At 54.1% G+C, this 21,808-nt stretch overlaps 3 protein-coding genes across 3 annotated transcripts; 2 read left to right on the plus strand and 1 right to left on the minus strand.

The window, feature by feature from the left end:
* Window positions 1–932: 932 nt before the first annotated feature.
* Window positions 933–4,043, plus strand: LOC122465065 (pyridoxal phosphatase). Its single transcript, XM_043543047.1, has 2 exons — window positions 933–1,582; window positions 2,463–4,043. Exons 1-2 carry the CDS (start codon window positions 988–990, stop codon window positions 2,786–2,788), a joined length of 921 nt encoding a protein of 306 aa, XP_043398982.1. The 5' UTR covers window positions 933–987; the 3' UTR covers window positions 2,789–4,043.
* Window positions 4,044–12,766: 8,723 nt separating this feature from the next.
* Window positions 12,767–17,180, plus strand: LGALS1 (galectin 1). Its single transcript, XM_037881151.2, has 4 exons — window positions 12,767–12,922; window positions 14,895–14,974; window positions 16,488–16,659; window positions 16,974–17,180. Exons 1-4 carry the CDS (start codon window positions 12,914–12,916, stop codon window positions 17,118–17,120), a joined length of 408 nt encoding a protein of 135 aa, XP_037737079.1. The 5' UTR covers window positions 12,767–12,913; the 3' UTR covers window positions 17,121–17,180.
* Window positions 17,181–20,157: 2,977 nt separating this feature from the next.
* LOC102942841 (urotensin-2 receptor-like) lies at window positions 20,158–21,436 on the minus strand. Its single transcript, XM_027825100.3, is given in 2 exon segments — window positions 20,158–20,180; window positions 20,183–21,436. Coding segments are annotated over 2 exon segments (1,080 nt in total). The 5' UTR covers window positions 21,240–21,436.
* Window positions 21,437–21,808: the final 372 nt, after the last annotated feature.

The raw sequence follows: 21,808 nt of genomic DNA on the forward strand, positions 1-21,808 counted from the left end.
CAGTGGTCCCCTCTCCCGGCTGCAGCCAGGCGGGCCCTGCTGCTTTGGGGGGCGGGTCCCCCGACCCGGCCAGACGCTGGGGGCCGGTGCCCAGGCGGGGCGGCTGAGCGCAGGGAAGCCTCGCACCCGCAGCTCCGCAGCCACGGCCAGCCCGGCACGTGGCCCCGCCCCCCGGGCCCAGCCCTATTTGGCTGCGGCGGGCCTCCGGCCTCGACTCCCGCTTCGGCCGCGCTGTCCGCCTGCCAATCATCTCCCCTAACCCCGCCTCTCCATTGTCTCGCGTATTATGAAATTAAACGGGCCCGTGAGCCTGTCACTCTCTTAGCCCCACCCCCATTCAATGTTACGAGCATCTCATTGGCCACTCTGTCACTGAAAGCCCCACCGGTAGCTGTCGTTCCTCCCATTCTCCACCGGCTGCGCATTTTGCAATATTTGATAGGCTAATGAGTCTGTCAATCTTTACTGCCCGCGCCCTCTCGTTTATTTCCTGCTATTTGAGAGGCTAATGTAGCCGCCATTTTCGTTTTGCCCGCCTTCCTACAGCTTTCTTCCCCTGTAATAGGCTATGGCGGCTGGGGTTCTTTCCGGCTTCTCGTTCAGAGCGGCGTGTGGACGGACGCTGATTGGCTTAGAACACCTATCAATTCTTCCCTATCTTTCCTCTCATTGGTCCTCGAAGAAACTCAAACAGAATCCCGCCTTCCTGTCCCCAGTCTCTTTTCCCCTTGCATGGGCGTGGTTAATTCTCCCTGCCTGTCAACTCTGTCCACACTACTGATTGGACGCTGAGGCCTCGCCCCCGATTGCGGTAGGGCTGTCGCATTTATCCGTCACGCTTCCCCCACCTCCCGCGGTGATTGGGCTGCACTGGCCAGCCCCTTCCAGGTGGGCGGGCCGCGGGCTTGCCCATCAGGCCGAGGGCGCGCGCTGATAGGCGGCGGCGCCCCGCCCGGCGCTGAGGTCATTCCCGCGGGAGAAAGCGGCATGGCGGCCTGCCGGCGGCTGAGCGGGGCGAGCGCGCGGGAGGTGCTGGGCCCAGCGCAGGGGCTGCTGTTCGATTGCGACGGGGTGCTGTGGGCCGGCGAGCGGGCGGTGCCCGGCGCGCCCGAGCTGCTGGAGCGGCTGAGCCGCAGCGGGAAGGCCTCGTTCTTCGTCAGCAACAACAGCCGGCGCTCGGTCTCCGAGCTGGAGCGGCGCTTCAGCCGCCTGGGCTTCCGCGGCGTGCGGGCCGAGCAGGTCTTCAGCTCCGCGCTCTGCTCCGCGCTCTACCTGCGCCAGCGCCTGCTGGGGGCCGGCGGCGGCGACGACGCCTGCCCTGGGCCCGGCCGGGTCTTCGTGCTGGGCGGGGAGGGGCTGCGCGGGGAGCTGCGGGAGGCCGGGCTGCGCCTGGCCGCTGAGGGCGGCCCGGCCGGCGGGAAGGACGAGCCGCCGGTGCGCGCCGTGCTGGTCGGCTACGATGATCAGTTCACCTTCGCTAAGCTGTCTGAGGCCTGCGGCTACCTGCGCGACCCACAGTGCCTGCTGGTGGCCACCGACCCCGACCCCTGGCACCCGCTCAGCGACGGGCAGCGCACCCCGGGTGAGAGGCCCGGGGGCTGCGATCTCCAGTTGGGGAGGGCGGGGGGCGGTATCCGTCCCGTCCCCCCCGCTACGGCCTCGGGGCCCCCAGAGACTCAGGCGTGCCCTCTGCTCGGGGGGGGGGGGGGGCTGCCTGGGCGCTGCTGCTTCTCTTGCCACACTGAAGCTGCTGGGCTGAGCCCCAGGGTGTTCCCTGGACAGGTGCAGCTCCGGCAGTTGCCCTGATCTCTGGGACTAGTCTGCTGGGCCAGAAGAGGATTGAATGGCTCAGTCCCTTCCTGAGAGAGACAGCCAAGGAGGCCTGGTTTCTATGGTGATGGGGCCATGTTACAAAAAGCCACCTATCCCACTAGAAACTGCACCCAGAGCTTTAATTCACTTCCCACAGCCAGTGGCTGGACTGGGCCAGGGACCTTTATGTGAGAGGTGCCATGCCCCTTCAGATGGTGATGACTGACAGTGGTTCTCCTTCTCTTTATCTAGAAAAGACGAATCTAATCCTTAAACACCACTGAACCACCAATAGTTTTATTTGTTATGGTGACAGTGCCTAGAAGTGCCATTCATGAGCCAAGACCCCATGGTGCTTGGTGGTTCACAAACACACAACAAAAAGCTGGTGCCTGCCCCTGACCATAAGGGCCCATCTCGAATAAGAGGGACAGTGCTCCTCCTCAGTCTCTGGATATAAAGTGCACTGAGCCTCAAAGAGGCAGGCAGGAGACCTTTGAATTCCAGTGACTGGCAGGGCTGCTAACTCCCTGTCTGTTCTTGGTTAACAAGCATTTCTTCTTGAGTTTCTCCCTTGTGTCTGGTGGCTGAGTCCCATTGTAGCTAAAATCTCATATTGATTTGTGAATGCCTGTTTCTCTCTTTCCCAGGGACAGGGAGTCTCACAGCTGCAGTGGAAACAGCCTCGGGGCGCAAGGCGATGGTGGTGGGGAAGCCGAACACGTATATGTTTGACTGCATTGTAGAGCGCTTTCATGTGGACCCTTCCCGCATCCTCATGGTGGGCGATAGGCTGGAGACGGATATCCTGTTCGGCAAGAATTGTGGGCTTGCCACGGTCCTGACTCTGACTGGTGTGTCCCGTCTGGAGGAGGCACAGGCGTACATGGCCAGCGAGAGCCCTGCTGCAAAGGACCTGGTGCCCAACTACTATGTAGAGAGCATTGCAGACTTGATACCAGGCCTGGATGAGTAGAGGGTGAGGTGAAGTGGGGGGGAGGGTTTCCCAATCCGAGTCCCAGTCCAGATCTCCACCCTTTCCCATTCTTCTCTCCCGTCTTTCTCAATTTCTGGCTCTACCCAGTCCAGTATTTATTCATTTATTCTGCGGGGGGGCCGGGCGGGGTGTGAGTAGTTGACTTTCCTTCTTTATCCTGCCAAAAACAAAACTTTCCTGATAGAACCCTTCCTCTTCAGTTAAACCTGCTACCACTGACTCTAAAGGAGAACTGGAAGCCTTGTGTTAAAAGCAGGGTGGGGGCATGTACAAGCCTAACCATTGTCTGTTTGCTCCCCCTCCCCCGTGGGATGAGGGCAGGCTGTCTTATTTTTCTTTTGTATATAACCAGTGGCGGCCTTTTACTGCTATGCCCTCCATTCTCTTTTCTGAGCTGCAGCTCTTGTGCTCCCCGTGGGGCCTGCTGTTTCCAAGCAGAAATGGGCCAATGAGCCCCTGCCAGGGGAGTAGTCACTGCTGTTGTCTTATTCCCTCTCCTGTCCCTACCCCATGCCAGTGCCAGGATCCCTCCACCCAGGCCCCAAAAGGGGTTGGGAGGGCATCTGGAGCTTGCTTTGACTCTGAGAATGATGAACAGAGGAGGCGCGTAGATCCCCTGCCCTGAAGGGAAGGATTATCTCTTGTCCTGAATTATCCAGTATCCCGGACGCTTCTGCCATAACACTAACTTAGTTTGGTGTCTTGGATGGGTGAGGGGAGAGAGACTGTCCTAGTGACTCTGCTGTAATGACCCAGACCTGCTGTAACTCTTACAGTTCACCTCTGATGGGAACAACCTCCAAACACCCTTGCCTGTGCGTGGAGAAAAGTGTAGGGAAAAGGCTCTTCTGGCCAGACCAGTGAAGTGTATCAGTAACAAACTGTGTAGCTTTTGCCTGTGTCTGATGGGTTGTGATCCCACTACTACAGTGGGAAAGGGATGTGTCCCTACCTCGCTGCTGTTGTGTGGCTGTGCGCGGGATAGCGTTGGTATTGTCAGTGCTGTGAACGTGCCACAGCCCCAGAAATCATTCCTTGCTGCTTTGTCTTTTTACAATTTTATTTATGAATTAACTTATTTATGGAAGTGTTTGTATAAATTATTGCTGATTGGCTGTGCCGGGGGTGGGGACGGTGCTTTTGGGCCCCACTCGCTGCTTCTGTCCCATATTGTTGTGGTTCTTTGACACTCGCCATTTTTCAGCATATAATAAAGTGCGAGCGTGAGCTGGAATTGGCCTCCTTCATTCCCCCATCTCTGGTGGGCGGGGGGGAGAGAAACACGACGAATGTAGGACTGAAATTAGGAAGTCTTAATCAAGTTTCTAGGGGGCAGGAGTTGTTGGTCCTTCCCCCTTTAAGGACTGAATGGATTATGCAAGGGGAATCCCTTTCTTGCTCTAAGACATGGGGTGGGGCATATTGGAAGCTTATGCTACTGCTGCCTGGCGTGATGATGGCCTCTGGTTGGTGTGGCTGTCTGGCACCTTTAATTGCACACGCGCATGCTAGGTGTCTGAATTAGGCTTGGTTGGCTTGCATCTGAGGGTGGCTACAAGAATACAACCCAAGCTCAGTGGATTGGCCATGTGATTCCACTGCCTGTTTCCTTTCCACGCTGGAATGAGAGCCATGTCTTGGCCACAGATCTTCAGGGCTCTGGCTGAGGAAGCATGACTCTGCCTCACATGCGTGGATGCTGAGCCAGCTGCTAGTCAAATGGTTTTGTATCTGTCAGGCATCTGTAGCAACTCATCAGGGTCTCCCAAATTGTTCCCGGCTCTTGTGCGCTGAGAGCTAAGGTTAATGGAGCGTGACTCTGAAGCAGTGGTTCTCAACCTATTTACCGTTGTCTGCCACACATGCAGCTCTCTCTGTTATATGGGCTGCAAACACACTATGTATACTACTGGTGTGGCCCTGAGGATGTCACATGGGCTGCAGCTGTAGGCTGATTGGGCTGCCTGCGGGTTGAGAACCACTGCTCTGAAGCGCTGATCTCTCTCAAGAAAAGACTTAAAGCACCTTTTGAATAAAACGTTTAACATTTTATCCTTATCTACTCTAAATCTCAAGCACTGGAGAGGACATGAAGTATAAACCTCCATCTCTCCCCGGGAGGGGAGGTGGCCTCTTCAGCATTGTCCTAGGATGCCTTGTGTGCTGCACCTCTTCCATGGATAAACAGGTGTCCGGCATGCAGCCTGCATTCTTGTAAATGAGAGGGGCAAGCAAAGGGAAGGAGGAAACCCAAGGAGTGTAAAGGGAGTGGCTGAAACCCCCTGGAGCTACTGATGTCTCCCTCCCCTGCAGTGACAGGGGTGCCTGGCTCCCAGGTGTGAAGATGTCCACTGCGTGTGGTTGCTGGGCCACCAGCACTTCCCATGGCTTTACAACTACTTTTGATTCACAAAGCAGTCTCTTGCTATGGAGCTTTGACTCTAAGGATTCTTGGTCAGCGCTTGGGCTGCTGAGGTGATGAGCGAGAGCCTGGTAGGCTGGAGATGCCTTGCACCACTTTCCCAGGGCTCATCACATCTGCTGCATAGTCAGCTACAGTAGGAAGGCTTTCCAGTTACCCATCCCCAGGCATTGGCAGCAGCGCTGTTAATGAAGCCTTCAGGGACCTGCATTCAGCTTCAGGGCAGGGATGTGTATGGTGGGGATGGAGGAGGTTGAGGAATTCAACCCTCTGTTTCAGTGCTTGTTTCTCTGACACCATCTTTCTATACAGAACAAGGGTGACTGTGTCAGACCTTGGTTTCCTATTCTGCCATCGCAGGGGTTTCCACAGAGACAGTTATGTGGGCACATGGAGGATTTACATTTCGGAAATGACATGAGCTGATGGCTTTGGTGTAGTTGCTAGAAGGACTGATACCCCTTGTGCTAAGCAGCCCTTTTCTTGTTAGACAGTACCAAAGCTACCACCAATGCCCCAGGGAGAAGGGTCTCCTTTCTCTTCCGGAAGGGTGGTTCCAGACCCCAGGGCGTGGTGTGTGTAGGATGCTTGCCCTGTTCCAGTGCAGGGACAGACTAGCTGCAGGGCACAACCTGTCATGCTGCCTTCGGCTAGTCTGCAGTAATGGGGATGCTGTGGCCAGAGGTGTTGCAGCCTTTCCACTGTTGAAGGAGGGAGGGGATTCTTGAGACACATCTGGTTGTTGTGACAGCTGTTGTTGAGATGGGGTATCTGTTTGCAATCTGCAAAGCATCCTGCTGCTGTGGCCCCAAAGGAGGCTCTGTGTTAAAGAACCCAACTTGCTCCCCTGGCTCAGTGGGAGCTGTGCATGCAGAGTGGGGGAGCCTCATGTGGCTTTCCACTGACAAACCCTCCTTTGGCCAACTGAAGGAGCAGGGTGGATGAGGCCCTGAGTGAGTTGCATCAAGTCTCCAAGGGCTGGGGCATGGGAAGATGGATAAGAGACTGGGTCCTTTGGTCACATGCACCCTGTGTACCCTGTACTTTGGCTCTCCACGCAGAGGATACATCAGGCGGTATCCTCCTGCTATCTCCTGTGTTTACATGAGGATAGGTGTGGAGAGAGGAGGGGGGAGTGGTGTTATCAAGGCTAATGCATTCACCACAAGCCTCTGCACTCTCCACTCCAAGCAGAAAGTGCACTGCTGTTTTAACCCTGCCTTTCCTCAGCCTCGCGCACAGCTCAGACTAAGAGAAAAGGTTATTTTAATTCCACCTGCAACTTCCCCCTGGGGAAGGGAGGAGAGGAGGAGGGAAATCAGCCTGCATGACAGATGGCAGCAACATCACCAAGCGCACTGCTGCAAGGCATGCAGCTGCTACGATTAGGAGTGTGGTACGGTTACTGGACTAGGGTAATGAGATGGGGATCTTAGGCCAGTTCAGAATGAGACACACAAACCCTGCTCGCACTAGTGTTCCCCTAGAGGTCAGGCTCAGCAGAAAGGCTAGAGGTAGAATCAGAGGGAGAGGACGTTTCTTTCCCTCACGTTCATTCTTGTAGCAGCTTGGAGCCCTCATCGCCATCCTGTGGGAGGTACTATAGGTGGCCCGTACAGACAGTGGGAGGACGAAGCTTGCAGTCCTGCCGTTTGTTCTGTCTCTGCTCTCTACTACAGAACTCCAGCCCGTGGAACAGGCATGTTTCCTTAAAACTAATGGGCCAGATTGGCAAAGAGGGAAAACAATGGGAGCCAGTGGCCTGATCTGTTTAGGCCCTTCTGTATCTCCCAGCTGGAGCCCCTCTGCATCTCAAGCTGGTGAAATACTTCGATAAATCTGATCCAGACTCAAAATGGAGCACTGAGAATGGGGCTGGGGCAGATTTGCAGGAAGCAAGAGGAGGGGAGGGATGAATAGGGGCTGGGGGGACAGGATAGTTGTTGCCCCCGGCCGGGAGTTTTGCTATCTCCTCCCACTCTTTTTATTAACTGGGACGCTCTACCCAAAGGCACGGGCTGAAATATAAAAAGGATTCTTTATAAAGTTACTTCCTTTGCCACTTGTGATTTAACAGCTACCGTTGACCTAAAAAGCATCTTCTTTGTGCAAAGAGGGGCTATGAGCTAGGGTCCTCAATTTTCTCTAGGGTGCTGGTGGGGTTTGTACATGCAGAGGGTCATGCAGTATCATTTGCAGTAATGCATGCAGACAGCACGCACACATACCTGCACTCAGCTGAAGCATCTGGGGAGCAAAATCCAGCCTGTGTTGCTTTAAGCCATGGGCATGTACAGGAGAATGAGCTGGGGGAGTTTAATCCAATACTCTCCCCTAGAAGCCTATGAGGTGATACTCCTCTGTCTATACAGAGTAGAATGGGATCTTAAGCAGAAATTAGTGTTCTTTACTGGGCCATCTGGTTAGTTTCCAGGGGGCAGGGGCTATCCATGCAGGATCGTAGTCACTGAGACTGCAGTGAGCTGTGGCCATTTTAGCGAGACTTGTGCCCTTTAGTAGGTACTAAGATCCAGATCCTCAAAAGGTATATCGGCACCTCACTTCCGTGTGAAATCAGTGTGTTAGGCACCTAAATACTTTGAGGGTCTGGGCCTAACCGGCCCCCTCATTGGCAGCATCAGCCACAAAGCCAACAGCAGCATGGGCCATGAAGCGTGAACTCCCTGCTCAGCCCGATGGATGGTTCCTCCAGAACAGGGGTGAGGCACATTGGCCGGCAGAGGACGGTGCATGTGGGAAGCTTGCATTGCCACTACCTGTTCTGTGTGTTAACAGAGCCATCCAGGCCGTCGTGCTGACAGCCTGACAAGTTTCGTAAGCGCTGACATCCATATAGGAGGTTGGTGTGCATTGCCAAGCGGTGTGCGAAGGTGGCTAAGAGAGTGCAATCCGGGGAAAGGGTGGGGCCACCTCCTCCTGCTGAGGGTTGTGCTGTCTCCTCTCACTGTGGAGTACCCGGGACACCCTGGCCCCAGGATAAAGGAAAGCCAAATGTCGTGGTTAGGGCAACTGCTGCTGCCTAAAAGATGTTTCAGCTGTTTTCAAATTGCAAAACATCCTCTTGCAGGGGAAGGTGCCTCAAGAGAGGCTCTGCTGGACTGGACCCATCTCTCTGTTCTTGATCAATGGGAAACTCAAAGGAGCTGGGGTGGGGGGTATGGCAGGGAGAAACCTTGCCTCACTTCCCAGCGACAAGCCCTCCTGAGGGAGCTGGGTCGAGCTTGTCTTTGTGGTTGCAGGAGCATGTGGCCATGGGGGTAAAGAAGGGGTCCTGTGGCTGCCCTCATCCCATGGGGCAGTGTCCTATGTGGAGAATGAATTAGGAAGTGCAGCTTTCCCTCTCTTGCTGCCTCACATTTGCCTCTTTTGTTGTTTGCTCTGGAATAGTTGTGGGACTTGGTGCACAACCTCTGTTGTCAAGGCTGTCGGTGGTCTCAGTCCATCTCCAGTAGGTGGCTATGCCACGTAAACCCCATTCGCCAGCTAAGGCCAAGATCTGCCAAAGTTATTTGTGATTCTGGGTACCTAATTAGGGACGTGTGGCATCTTAGCAGGGTCTGATTTGCAGAGGCTGAGTGCTCAGCACTTTCTGAAAATCAGGCCCCCTAAAGTTGTCTCAAGTTGGGTTCCTCTTAACCAAGGCACGCAAAATCGCTAGTCACTTTTGGAAATCTTAGCCCACTTGCCTCCCTTAGCGACAGTCCGAGCAGAAACATTAAAGGTGGCCGGACCTCAAGTGAATTCCCCATTCTAGCCTGTACGTGTCCCCTACAGTGGGTGATAGATGTGGGAAGCCGGCAGTTTTGCTGTTTGTCCTGTTCCCGTGCTGTGCATAGAGAGGACTCTCAGGTCCCCCAGACCACTGAACTGGTGCCTCTTGCCAGGACCGAGCTCACTATGGAGCCCAGTGTGGGGATGGGGCAGACCTGCCAAAAGCAAGTTGGGCATCTGAGAATACAGCTGGTGGAGACGGGGCAGTCACTGCATCCAGCTGGTCCCCTTGCCATCTCCTGCTGCCTGGGGTCACCCTGCCTACAGGTGCTGGGGACTTTCTGTTGCTGAAGGAGGATTCTTCACCCTGCAAATGTAGCTGCTTTGCCACCCAGTGGTCACATGACTTATCAGCTATTGTTGATCTTAAAAGCATCCTGCAGCTGCTAGAGACTGCACGGAAATTAGATGACATGAGATAAGGCCCAGCTTTGCTGTTCTATGTTGGTGCATTTACCCATCTCTTTCCTGTGACGCACATGCACACACAGCCTTGACTTAACTGAGGCAGATGCAGAGCTGCATTCAGCTGTTATCGGCTTAGAACATCCCTGTCTAGGGGGGATCCTGCGGTTGTGTTCACCCCTTTAATCCTGTGAAGTGCCTCTGCCATTCTCCGTCTGTCTGTACATATTAAAGTGCAACCCTGAGCTGGCCTTCTTTGGCGCCCCCTGGCAGGAATGGAGAACTTCAGCCATCGGGATGGCAATGAGCTGCAATGTTCACGGCCTAGGGAGACTTGTGTCCAGTGATCGGCCCCCTTGTTAACATTCCTACCTCCAAAGCCCAGGGCAGAATGGAGCACAGAGGAGGAACTCCCTGCTCGTCCCAAAGGACATTCCTTCGCAGCGGGGCTGAGGCACATGGGCAGGGTGGTGTGCAGGGGAAGCTTGCACTGGCCCTATTTGTTGTGTGTGATACAGCCGCCCAGCACTTGGGCAGCACCTTTTACAAGTGCTGAGCTCAATTTAGACCCCTGAGAATGCGGGGCTGGCATGGGTTCGCCAAGCGATTAGAGAATACGGCCTCCTGAGGGGTAGGCAGCCTCACCCGCTGGTCTCTCCCAGGTGTCGAGTGGTCTCCCACACGTTGGTAACCGGGGCAGCCTGGCCGCTGGCACTGAGGACGAGCCCTTGGGGAAGAAGAGGCGGGACGCTTCACACCACAACAGTGGTGGTTGTGACAACAGCTGGGCAGATGGTTTTTCAGCGCCTTTCAATCTGCAAACTACATCTGAAGGGAGGGAAGGGACCCACGCTGTTCTTCTGGGCTGGGGGTGCTGTGCAGGCAGCTCAGGAGTGACAAGGCTTAGCAACAGGTGCCAGGAACTGCCTCCCTGTGGCTGATGAAAGGAAGGGTGGCATGCAGCCCTCCTTGCCAGAAGGAGAGTCCCCCCGTGGGTGTGGGTGAGAGGGGTATAACCAAGGAACCCTTTCAAGAACAAGCAAATGGGCATGGCTGAGACATTGGGTAACTAGATGGGGTCTGACTAGATGACTGTGGGGAGGGGCAGGAGGCAAATGCAATGTATCTAATGTCCAGGAACCTGTGTGCAGCTATTTCTTGTATAGCCATAGCCTCCTGTCCATCAGCCTTGCCGAGCCCCTTCCAGGAAAGAGCAGGGCAAAATCCAGCTGTTGAGCAGCTGGGCCCTGACATTTACATCTTTTAAAGGGAGGTTTTAGAGCTGTGGAGAAAATGAGACACAGATCAGTTCCCTGCCCAGGGGAAGTGCCATCTCCCAGAAGAGGTGCATTTTCAAAAGCATGTTGTCATCTGCTCTGCCTTGGGGGTGGGAAGGGAGCTCTGCCCAGTGCTGGCTGGGAAAGGGAATGGCACACCCTCTGCTCTTTCTTGAGCCTCTCTCCCAAACACACTGGTCCCAGGCCAGTCCTGGGGTGACACCCTGGAGTCAAGGGCGATCACTGAGGAGGCCTGTCTTTTTCTTACACTATGGCAGCGCGTGTGTAGCTTGGCATGCTCGTACAGTCTCACTGAATTGGGCCCATTCTTTCCCCAGCCACACTGGGGAAATTATGCCTCTCTCTTTCATCCTCTGGTAACACTGTTTCTATTATTGAGTCTGGCTGATTGTGTCCATGGCATAGAATCAACCAGGCTCTCCTGCAGCTGCTAATTCAGTTTCTATGCGCAGTCATATTCGCATGAGTCACCCCAGGGAGATGCAGCCAGGGGCTGACTTTTATCACTGGCATCTGCTGAAAGCTCTGCTATTTGACTCGTGGGGGGGGGTCAGCAAAGAGGAGCCTGCGACTGAATATAAAATGCGACAGCATTCCCACCGTTTTGGCCCAGGAGTAGCTGATTCTTTCAGGGTTGGGGGTGTCTATTGCCCTGCAGCATGTCCGAGATCCCCCTGCCCTCCCCAGTACCTACACATATGCAGATCTCTGCCAATGCACCACAGCCCTGACCTGCAGCACCCCCACATCTTTGCCATGGTGCCTCTTTCCTGCACTACAATACCTCCTGCTGTACCAATCCTGCCCTGCACCACACCACAGCTCTGTCCCAATGCCTGATTCCTGACCTGCAGCCCCTCCTGCTATCCCAGTCCTGAGCCCTCCCTCCCAGCTCTGCTGATGATCCTCTGTCCTGACCCCTACTATCAAGGAATTGAATAGACTCTAGAGTTAATTTTATCCTTGTGGGGGAGATGGGAGCCATTATGGGGGTTTCCAGACTCCTGTACACAGTAAACAGGGGCATTGAGAGCCTCTCAGAGAGTGAGCGCGCGTGCATTTAAGTTCTGGGACTCCTGAAGGAGCCTCTCAGCCTGCCTTGTGATTTAGAAACAAAAAAATACAAGCGAAGCCGTAAGCCACAAGAGCAGAGGCTTGGCCCGCTGCCTAGATTCACTCTGTTCTTTAGATTTAATTATAGTTGAGCCGTTTTGCAGTGAAGTAACTTTTTCCAGAGCAACCCTTTCACTCCACAATGAATCACCCTCACATGGACCGAACCTGATGTGGTAAATAACGTGCAGAACCTGTGGGAACGGTCCATTGTGGCTGGGCACAATGCTACCCACACTGTTTACTCATGGGTGGATTTGAAATTCGGGACAGATCTGCACAAGCACTGGGTGCCCTAGAAAGCTTCACCCCCGTCCCCCCAGAATGGCTGTGGGCATGCACCATGCAGGACAGCTGAGTTGGAGTCGCTTGCCTCCCAGCTGTTACACCTCTCGTCCCCCCTGACTTGACAGAGGTCTCTATGGATCTGGAATGTATCAGGTGGTGGGTTGGCCAGCAGTTGGGTGTGCACTGGTGACCACAATGTCAGGAGCTGAGAATGGAGCTCAGATCCCAAGGATCCTGCCCCAATCCTCTCTGGATAGGCAGAGAAGCTCCCATTTCATTTTGCATGGACCGCTTCCAGGTCCCCGTGCACCACTTTGGTTCTGGTGCTTCTAGCCACCCAAGGCTGTCTGGAATGAAGGATCTAGCTCTGCCCCGCCCCACCCTGCCAATTCTCATTCGGTTTAACGGTTTGGGATATTTTTGTTTAAACATCTTGGATTTTTGTTTAAAACACTCTCATCCTAAAGCTATTTTCCACTGGCTCTGTGGCCACTGGAGCTGGATCTGACTCCAATGACTGGCTGGCTGCTTGGGGAAGGTGGGGTTTAGCAACCAGAGGCTGGGGAGAAAGCTCTGCCTTGATAGCTTTTGGGAGGGTGTGACCTATCATCAAAATTCCAAGCCCCCCCCCCCCAGCTATTTCTGATTGGCTGAAGGGAGGGGTGACTGAGTGTATGACTCATCAGCTGCCCAACTATTTAAGGGCATGGGAGCAGCACAGTACTTGCCCACATCTGTTTGTTAGATCTTGGCAGCTGGAGGGAGAGTGAGAAGAGCACCACCATCATGTCTTGTGTGAGTGAAGGGGAGGGAGGCAGGCTTGTGCCTGGGGTGTTGGCTGCAGGAATAGAGGGATGAAATCAGTGGTGTGTTGCAAGGGGTGACTGCTGCTGGCAAGCTGGAGGGAGTTGTGGGGGCTTTGCTGAGGGGTTGTCTGTGCTGCCTGAAAGGGTGGTGTGATGTGAAGTGGGCTGTGCAGTCCCCTTTTAATGTCCTGTAATCTAAGAGGAGGGTGGGGTAGTGATGATGTTTTACAAGAACTGATCTCCGATGAGAGCAGTGGGGTCTGTCTCTGCTCCCTAGGAAGGCTCTTCCCTGCTCCTTTCATGGGGGAAGCTGGATTTTGGGGTGGGGGTTTTTGGCTGGGAAATAGTTCAGAGTTGCCTCAACGCTGACATGATGCCTCCTAGCAACTTCCCCCTTTCCTACCCGCAGATGGGATACTGCTGTAACAGCAGCTGGCTCTTTCTGAATATCCTGTGCCCAGAATACCTACCCCCCACCACTTGTACTTGTGGCCTGAAGCTTTCAGAAAGTTCTTGATTTTTAACCTGCTTTCAAAGGTGTCTGAGGGTGAAGGGACCAGCGGGGTGGAATTGCAACTGGGAGTGGCTGCAAGGGCATTGCCTGAAGGTGCTAATACCAGAGGGGTTGTTGTTCCTACTGGTCTCTCTCCCCTCCCCCCAGTAGTACCTGCACAGGGGGGGATGACTAGGAAATACCCTCTCTCTCCTTTCTCTTCCCTAGAGTGGTGGGAGGAGGAATGACTTCAGCCAGTGCAGCCCAGATGCACAGATTGTGCCCAGGGATTCTGTTCCAGCTAGTTGGTATTGTTTGCTCATTGGCTGCTGGGGGCAGAGAGGGGTGTGTGGCTACAACCCTGTATGTTGGAAGCTGCACAATGAGTCCACAGCTAGGAGGCTGGGCCTGGGAGGGGGTGACATGTCTGAGCCACCGTGAAAGCGCCTTGCAGTCCTCATCAGAACCCTGTGGCTCCAGGCGGTTCTAGAATGGGTGTGGGCATGACTCTCTCCTGCTGAGGCTCTGGTCCTGGGCAGGTAGCCCTCTTTCTCCTGCTTCCCTAGTGGTGCAGAGGAGGAAGAGCCGTTCAGAGAACCTCTAGGCTGGTAAAGTTGCTGATCTGCAAGGGCTGGGAAACTGGGTGGGGCAGAGGGGTTCTGGCCACAAAGCAGGGCCAGCGCAGTTGGCAGTTACCTCGTGGTCAGCCCTTGCCTGGGGGAGCAGTTCTGCAGGAGTGAGTTCAGGGACACGTGCCCACTCCAATCCTAGCTCTGAGGCGGCAACAAGGAGCCCAGTTAGTACCATTTGGGTCACCCGGGGGATGCAGACAACACCATTTGGACCACCCCACCATACAAACGCATGCTTCACAGTAGCTATCCTGGGGCAAAAGCTTCAGCTGCAACCAACCCACAACAGGGCTGCAACCAGTGCGTGGGAGTCTGTGCTCCCTAACCAAAGGGGCTTCTGCTCCAATGCAGCTGGGCTAGTGTGTGAAGACTTGGGAGCTGCTAAGTGAGGGGGGTTGGGTGTGGCTGGAGCCCTTTTGCATAAGGAGCGTGTAGCCTGGCTTAGATTTCAGGAGCCATTTAGGACTCACGTTTGTGGAGGGAAGCCAGGTGGGGTAAGATTTGTTTTCCCCCTTGGTGAATAAGTTCACAGCTTTTCCCCTACAGAAACTATGCTGGGGAAGCAGTGAATGCCCCAACCATTATAGGTCACCTCTCTAGGGGGTATTGTCTTTGGCATGCCTTCTTGGGCATGTGGGGTGGTGGCGCCTGTCTCTCACTGCCTGAAGTAATGTGCCAACATCTTCTCCTGTCCCCAGCACTTGTCCCCAAAAGGCTCAGTCTCTCTTCCAGACCCATGCCCTGTTTTGTACTGCAGGCTGGGTGGGGTGCAGAAGGGGAGCAGCTAATAGAGCCAGAGTCCATGGGGCTAACATGTCCCTCTCTGGATTCCTCAGGGAATGGTTTGTACCAATATGGGCATCAAGGCTGGAAAGCGCATTGGCGTGAAGGGTGAAATCTCTGCAGGTGCCAAGAGGTAAGTCATGCTGTGCGGGGGAAATGTACAGAGGGGTCTAGGGAACATGGCAGGACCTTCTTGACTATGGGGTGGAGGGAAGGATTCCCCCTTGCTGTGGAAAAGGGGAGTGGCTTTGAAAGGGTTAATGCCTGAAGCTGCACTTTCCAGTGAGTCACTTCCCAATATACATGGAGGCGATCTCTTCCTCACCTCTGCCAAGAGGATAAGTAAAACCAGATGCAAGTCCACCAGTCCCCTCCCCTGTTAGCAACCACATCCCCTGTAGTGCAGAGAAGGGAAATGGAGCTGCTCTGTGTGAAGAAAGGAAACCGCCTCCCTTAGGGTGTAGTGAGCAGGCAGGTGGGGCTTTTGGTTGGAGGAGGGCAACTGGATCTGCAGGAGCTCTGCCAGGCAGAGGCAGCCTTGATAGAATTGGTGCCTAGACTTACCCATGGGATCTCTACCCAGCAATTTAAAAAAACCTCATAAATCCTGTGGCCAGAGCCCCAGTCTCCACACTCAGGTTTGCACTACAGGTCTAAAAATGGCTATATAGACAGTGACTCAGGCTCTGAAACCCACTCTCCTACCTGAGCTAGAATATCTACATGGCTATCTTTCAGTGCCGTAGCACAACCCCAAGTCTCTAGACCCAGGCTCTGAGATTAACTGCTCTGGTTTGTTCTGGGGGTTTTTTGTCTGTGTAGACTTACTCTCTGAGGGCCTCTAATCTCTCCAGCAGGTCTGGCCACCAAAACCCAGCAAGTCTGTCCCCTCTGTGTGTGGTTGGCAGAGTTTTCCTGCCTTGTGGGAAGGGAGATTGGCTCCCACCCTGGGAACAGACCGGCATTCCAAGGAGCAACATGTCCCAACTCTTCCTGCTCCCTTTGAAGTGTGATAGCATCAGTGCACAGCTTTCTGGGCTGCCTCTCCCTAAACAGTACAATCTTGTCTGCATGACTGGTGGCCCCAAGGGAGGGAGGGGCCCCATAGGGAAGAATGGCTCTTCCCCTGGAAGATCCTGTGGGATGAGGTGCTTATTAATAAAAGTTGGTAACTGCTTCCTTCAGCTGCCTCTGTGGTGGAAGGTGGCAGCTGTTTAATGGGGTACAGCAACAATTACTTCCTTAGGACAGGAAGGGAACAATGTAGCACCCAACTGAAACCCCAGGGGGACTTCAAGGTGTAGAATGCAATTCTCCAAGCTGGTCAGGACTAACGCCCCACTCTTCCTCTTCTGAAAATTTGCCATGGATCCAAGTAACCAGGGCCTCTATCTCTAGCCAAAAGACTGCGCTCTTCTGGGGCAGTGCCTCTGAGGAAAGAGCACCCCCCTACTCATTCCTCAATTCCTCCTGCAGAATCCTAGGGCTTTCTTGAAGGGCTCTATACAAATTCTGACCTGGTGCTGGTCAGATTGAGGTGACCACCAAGGCCACAGGCCCTAGAGGTAAGAGTGTATGATGCTGCCACAGTCTGGGGTGCCGTGCATGAGGCTGCCAGTATCTCACTTGTTTGTTCTATCTTGCAGCTTTGTGCTGAACCTAGGGAAAGACCAAGCCAACGTTGTGCTGCACTTCAACCCACGTTTTGATGCTCATGGAGATGTGAACACCATTGTGTGCAACTCCAAGGACAAAGGGGAGTGGGGTGCTGAGCACAGGGAATCGGCCTTCCCTTTCCAGGAGGGCACCAATGTGGAGGTGAGGCCTGGAATGACATGGATCTGGGTGATGTCCCTGTGCATGGGACACACTCAGCCCTCCCTTTTGGGGACACAGATGAGGTATTACACAGAGGGGGCTCAGTCCAAGGAGTTGGGCAGGACCCTGTCTGGGCAGGAGACTACACCCACCTCCCACATATCCAAGCTGGTTAGACAGAGTCCTGACAACCAGTAATCAGCTGCTCCAGCCCCACGCTGTAGCTAAAAGATCCTGCTACCTGGGCAGGGCAGGAGGAGAAGATGGACATCTAGCAGACCCTGGCAGACATGTCCTCTGTTCCTCCCTTGCAGATCTTCTTCACTCATGACCCAAGTAATCTAACCATTACTTTGCCAAACAACCAGCAGTTCAAGTTCCCTAACCGGTTGGGTCTCCAGGTCATCGATTTCCTGAATGCAGAAGGTGACTTCACAATCAAATCCGTCCAGTTGGAATAACTCCCCAAAGGGATATTTAAAAGGAAACACAATAAATACCACTGAATTTGGTCTACTAAACCTAGTGACAAGCTCTTTCTTGTGTCTGCTGCATTTCCCACAGCCATTCCCTGGGTTTGTCACTTCCTTCTGTCAGACCTGATGGCACCTTGTGTAGCTGAGTGGAATTGGGCCTGCATTTGGCTTGTTGCCCAATAGCCTCTCTGGGGACACTGGAGGGTGGACTTCCTGAAGGACTAGGATAATGTGACCAAAATATCAATAACAAAGTACTTTCTATAGCAGAGTGGCTGTGCTTGGCACTAACAAATGCAAGAGCTGCTCTACTTAGCTTATTGCATTAATTTTTTTTAATATCAGGATCTAGCTTCACACACCTTCAGACTGAGAGGAGTCTGGTAAATGTGTCTAGTCCTGACTCTACACGTCACTAAACAGCTCAAGAGGTCTAAGACCTCGACTAGAATAACGGTGGCTGCTCCCATGTCAACACTGAATGTGTAGAGTTGTATGGAGGCACAGGAGTGGGGTGTACTAGGTTTGTCTCCCTTCTACCTACATTTGTTTGTAAAGGCCCCTCTCACTCGCACAACACAGATTGTACTGTCTCCCAGGGCTGCTAGCCATCCTGAAGGAGCACTAGTGTAACGCTGACAGACCGCGGTCATCAGTGGGCAGGATCAAACCAGGGACTTCTGGAGCTTAGTGCATGAGCCTCTACTGCATGAACTAAAAGCCAAGTGGCTATTAGCTAAGGCTATAGAGCAGACTCCTTAACCTCTCTAAGTGGTCTCGGTGCCAGTAGATGGGACAGAACACCACACCCAGGAGGGGTGTAGGTTACACTAAGAGCAGTGCAGTACTTCTTTGCCAGCCACACTCCAAGATAATTGACCTGTTGTCCCTGCTTAGTGTGTACCCTGCCCATGCTACAGACTACACTAGGGTCCCCCTCTACTAGTTTACTTTGAATTCCGAGCATGACATCTATGTGGCACTGAGGGCTTGTACCCACTACCACTTATGCCACTAGAGCTAGGTCACTCAGGGGTTTGAATAAGCCACCTGAGCAACGCTAATTACACTGATCTAAGCGTCAGGGTGGACGGCATTATGTAGGCAGGAGAGCATCTCCCACCGACATAGCTGCCACCGCTCAGAGGTGGTTTTATGGGGCTGACCAGAGAGCTCTCTCCTGGTGGCTAGAGAGTCTTCACCAGGTGCGCTGCTGTAGCACTTCTAGTGTAGACTAGCCCTTGAGTGCTTGCAGAATAAGAACGATGGAGGTGGAAGCAGAGGCTGGGCATGCTTGCTCCTGCGCAGACCCGTCAGAGACTAGGTGGTAGGGGGGAAAATAGGGGCCACGACAGTGGGCTCGGATTGTTTTGTGGCACCCATAAGAGCCAATTTCTGTGGTGCTTACTGCTTTCCTTTGTGCAGAAAAGGTAATGCAGCGTGCTGGCTGGGCTACAGCATATGTCTACCCCTGCCCACACCTTCCCCTTCCCACAGCAAAATTAGACTGCACTGTCAGCACTGAGTGTGAGCCACACTCCTACTCCCAGGAGCTGTTGCCTATGGCAAGGCACGTAAGCTGTGCTTTTGTCATCCCTGTTAATGTGCCAGTGACCCTGTGTGCCTCTTTCAGGCTAGTCCTGGCGTGGTGAGACTCTCACCACTCCTACTCCTTCCATCTTGGGCATGTGATAAGGCATGTTACAAACACATGATACATTCCTCCCCCTGCTGTGGGTAAGCCAGTCTGCTGGCCTGAGCCTGGCCCTGCCCTCCACCGAGGTGCTACCCCCCTCCTGCTGGATCTGTGCTGCCTCAGAAGCAAGGGCTGGCCATGGGTGGGGAACATGGATGTTTCTCTACTAAAACATCTGAGGGGAAAGCCAGGGACTCTGTCCCCATATTCATGCTAATTGCTAAACAGGGCCAAATTAAGGCAATTCCCAGCCTGCCCCTGTGCCATAGCCATGCCCCTATTGGGGGTTTTAGCTGCAGGGACCACCCACAAGAAAACTGTCTACTGGGCTGGCTAGGGGACTGCTCTTTGGGCCACAGAGGCTTCACCCGGCTCCCTAGACCATCACTCCCTATCTTTAGGCAGACACATATCTCCAGGAGGAGGCAGGACAGTCTCTCTACCTGTCTGAGCAGGACTTTCTCTCACTCTGCCTGTGAAGGGGTGTTAGGGAGGCTCTACCCTCAGATGTCTCTGCTGAGGGTTGTGCACAGCTCATTCCTCTCCCCCAAGAAGTGGGGGGGTTCAGTCCCTTCCACATTAAAATGAATGGGAGCTGTTCATGCTTCTCCTAGCCCTTGTTTCAGGCCATCTCAGGCAAACATCAGTGCGTTGGTCACACCTGGAGTGCCATTTATTTGCCTGAAAGCTGAGATTCCAGGAGCCCGGCCCCTTAGTCCAGCCTTGATGCTAAATTGGGTACTGCTGGAAATGATTCTGCAGGCTAATCTTCCCCAGAGCCTGCGGTGACTCATTGCTAGCCAGAGCTCGCTAGGGCTCAGCCTGTTGCCAGAGTGGAGGGAGCAGGCTTCCCCACTAGAGACACTGATAGCACATGTGTGTCTACCCCCCTGTTTGGAATCAGCTGCTGGTCCTCCTGCTCTCTCCACCTGCTCGCTTTTCGGTGAGAGGCCTCAACTGTGTGTCTAGGGGGGAGGAAGCCTAGGGTTGAATTCCCTTTCTCCCACAAGCAGAGGGCCAAGTAAGAATCCACAAGAGGAACCATTAACATTCAAAGGAGCGTCTCTTTCTTGGAGAGCACCAAGGGCTGGTAGTAGGTTAAGTGGGTGGGAGGGCTATAATGAACAGTGAATGAGCAGGGGCTCTGAGACATTTGGGAAGGAGGAGGTGCCAGGTCAAAGCCAATCAGTGCTGCTCGGTAAGAGAACAGGAGACACTGCAGGTAAGTGCAGAAGGCAGAGCTGGAGATGGATTTAATATTCCTTGGGAGACTATAAGCATCAGCAGAAAGCTGCATTAAGTCCTGGCTGCAGCTGTTCTTGGAGTTTAATTGCCAGAGGTTCCCCCCACCTTCCTTTCCCAAGCCCCCCGCCTGGCAGTCCCCTGGAGGCCATGGGCATGCCTTCTGCTTGGGCCCTACCCTGGTTCCCCGTCAAGAAGAAGGCCTGATCCCCAGCCTGCCTCTCCCCGCTATGGGCCAGGTGCTCGCGGTAGTTCCGGGTGAGCAGGGTGTAGAGGAACGGGTTGATGCAGCTGTTGCCGTAGGTCAGGCAGGTCACTCCAAAGTTAAGGTATGCCTGGGCGGTAGGGCTGATCCCCAGGCCCTCACTCCAGTACAGCTTAGCGAGCTGCCAGGCCCAGAAGGGTACAAAGCAGGCCCAGTAGGCTGCAATGATGCTGAAAATCCTGGAGAACAGCTTCTGCTTCAAGGCCCGGCCTGTCACCCGCGGCTGCATGGCCGCCACTGAGGTCCAGTAGGCTCGGGCAAGGCGGCAGTACAGGAAGCCCAGGATCAGGCCAGGAGCCAGAATGCTGGTGATGAAGAGCACTGTGAGGTAAACGCGGAAGGCCTCGGGCGTCCAGGTGGGGAAGCAGATCCGCTTGTTGTGACTGCTGCTGTCCCGCTGTTGGATCATGACCATCATGGGCACAGTCAGCAGCAGCGAGAGGAGCCAGAGGGCCAGGCTGGTGAGTTTGCGGCAGCTGTTCCCGGTCTGCCTGGCCCTTAGTGGCCTAGTCACTGCCCAGTACCTCTCCAGGCTCATGGCCATCAGCAGGAAGATGCTGGCATGCATGGTGAGGAGGTCCAGGCTGAGCAAAAGTCTGCAGCCCACATCCCCAAAGAACCAATCCTGGGCAAAGTACGTGCATACCACGAAGGGGATGGTGGAGAGGTAGAGTAGGTCAGCCAGGGCTAGGTTGACCACATAGACACACAGGGAGCCAGCTGAGTGGCCAGACACGCCTCTGGATGTCACCACTAGTGTGTAGACATTCCCTGTCATCCCAAAAAGGCACATGACCGTCAGTATGGTGCCCAAGAGCCCAGTAACTGGGCTATCCTCTTCTAAGTTAGGACCATCATCTGAGAAATTACCACACTGAGCTTCCTCTCCCGCCTCTGCCATCACTGGCCCAGGGTCACAACACACGTTCTGGTAACGAGAGAAACTACAACATGCGCTGTCAGAGATACATTTCCCCTTGGTGTGTGGGACTCCGGTAGACGCAATGTAGGGACAGCTGGGGAAGGAAGGAGTGAGAAGAGACCTTGGCTGACCTGACACCAAAACTTTCAGGGAGAGTCTATTTCTCACACCAAACAATACAGCTCATTAGTTTGTCCCAATCCTTTACAAGCCCGGCTCAGCAGGATTCCTTACCAGTTGTCACACCACCATGGAGCTGAGAAGAGGTGTATGCCTTCAGATCCAGGGTAGCTAAATACCCTTCCATGTACAGTGAGGTGCCATCGCTCTCTTCACCTTCACCTTCGTCTCCCCTCCCTAGTGTTCACTGGCACTTGGAGACCAACAGAAATTCCTCCTCAGTGGGCAAGTAATTTGTCTTTCTTCTGGATCTCTCCTTCCTCTCAGCTTGGAGAAAACCACAGGAAAATTGTGATTCCCCCCTCCCCGCCCCCACCCCAAAACTATCCCATCATCCCCTCTCGGCAGAGGAACTTGTATAACTCACA

Source organism: Chelonia mydas, chromosome 1 (assembly GCF_015237465.2).
Source record: "Chelonia mydas isolate rCheMyd1 chromosome 1, rCheMyd1.pri.v2, whole genome shotgun sequence".
Lineage (NCBI taxonomy): Eukaryota > Metazoa > Chordata > Testudines > Cheloniidae > Chelonia > Chelonia mydas.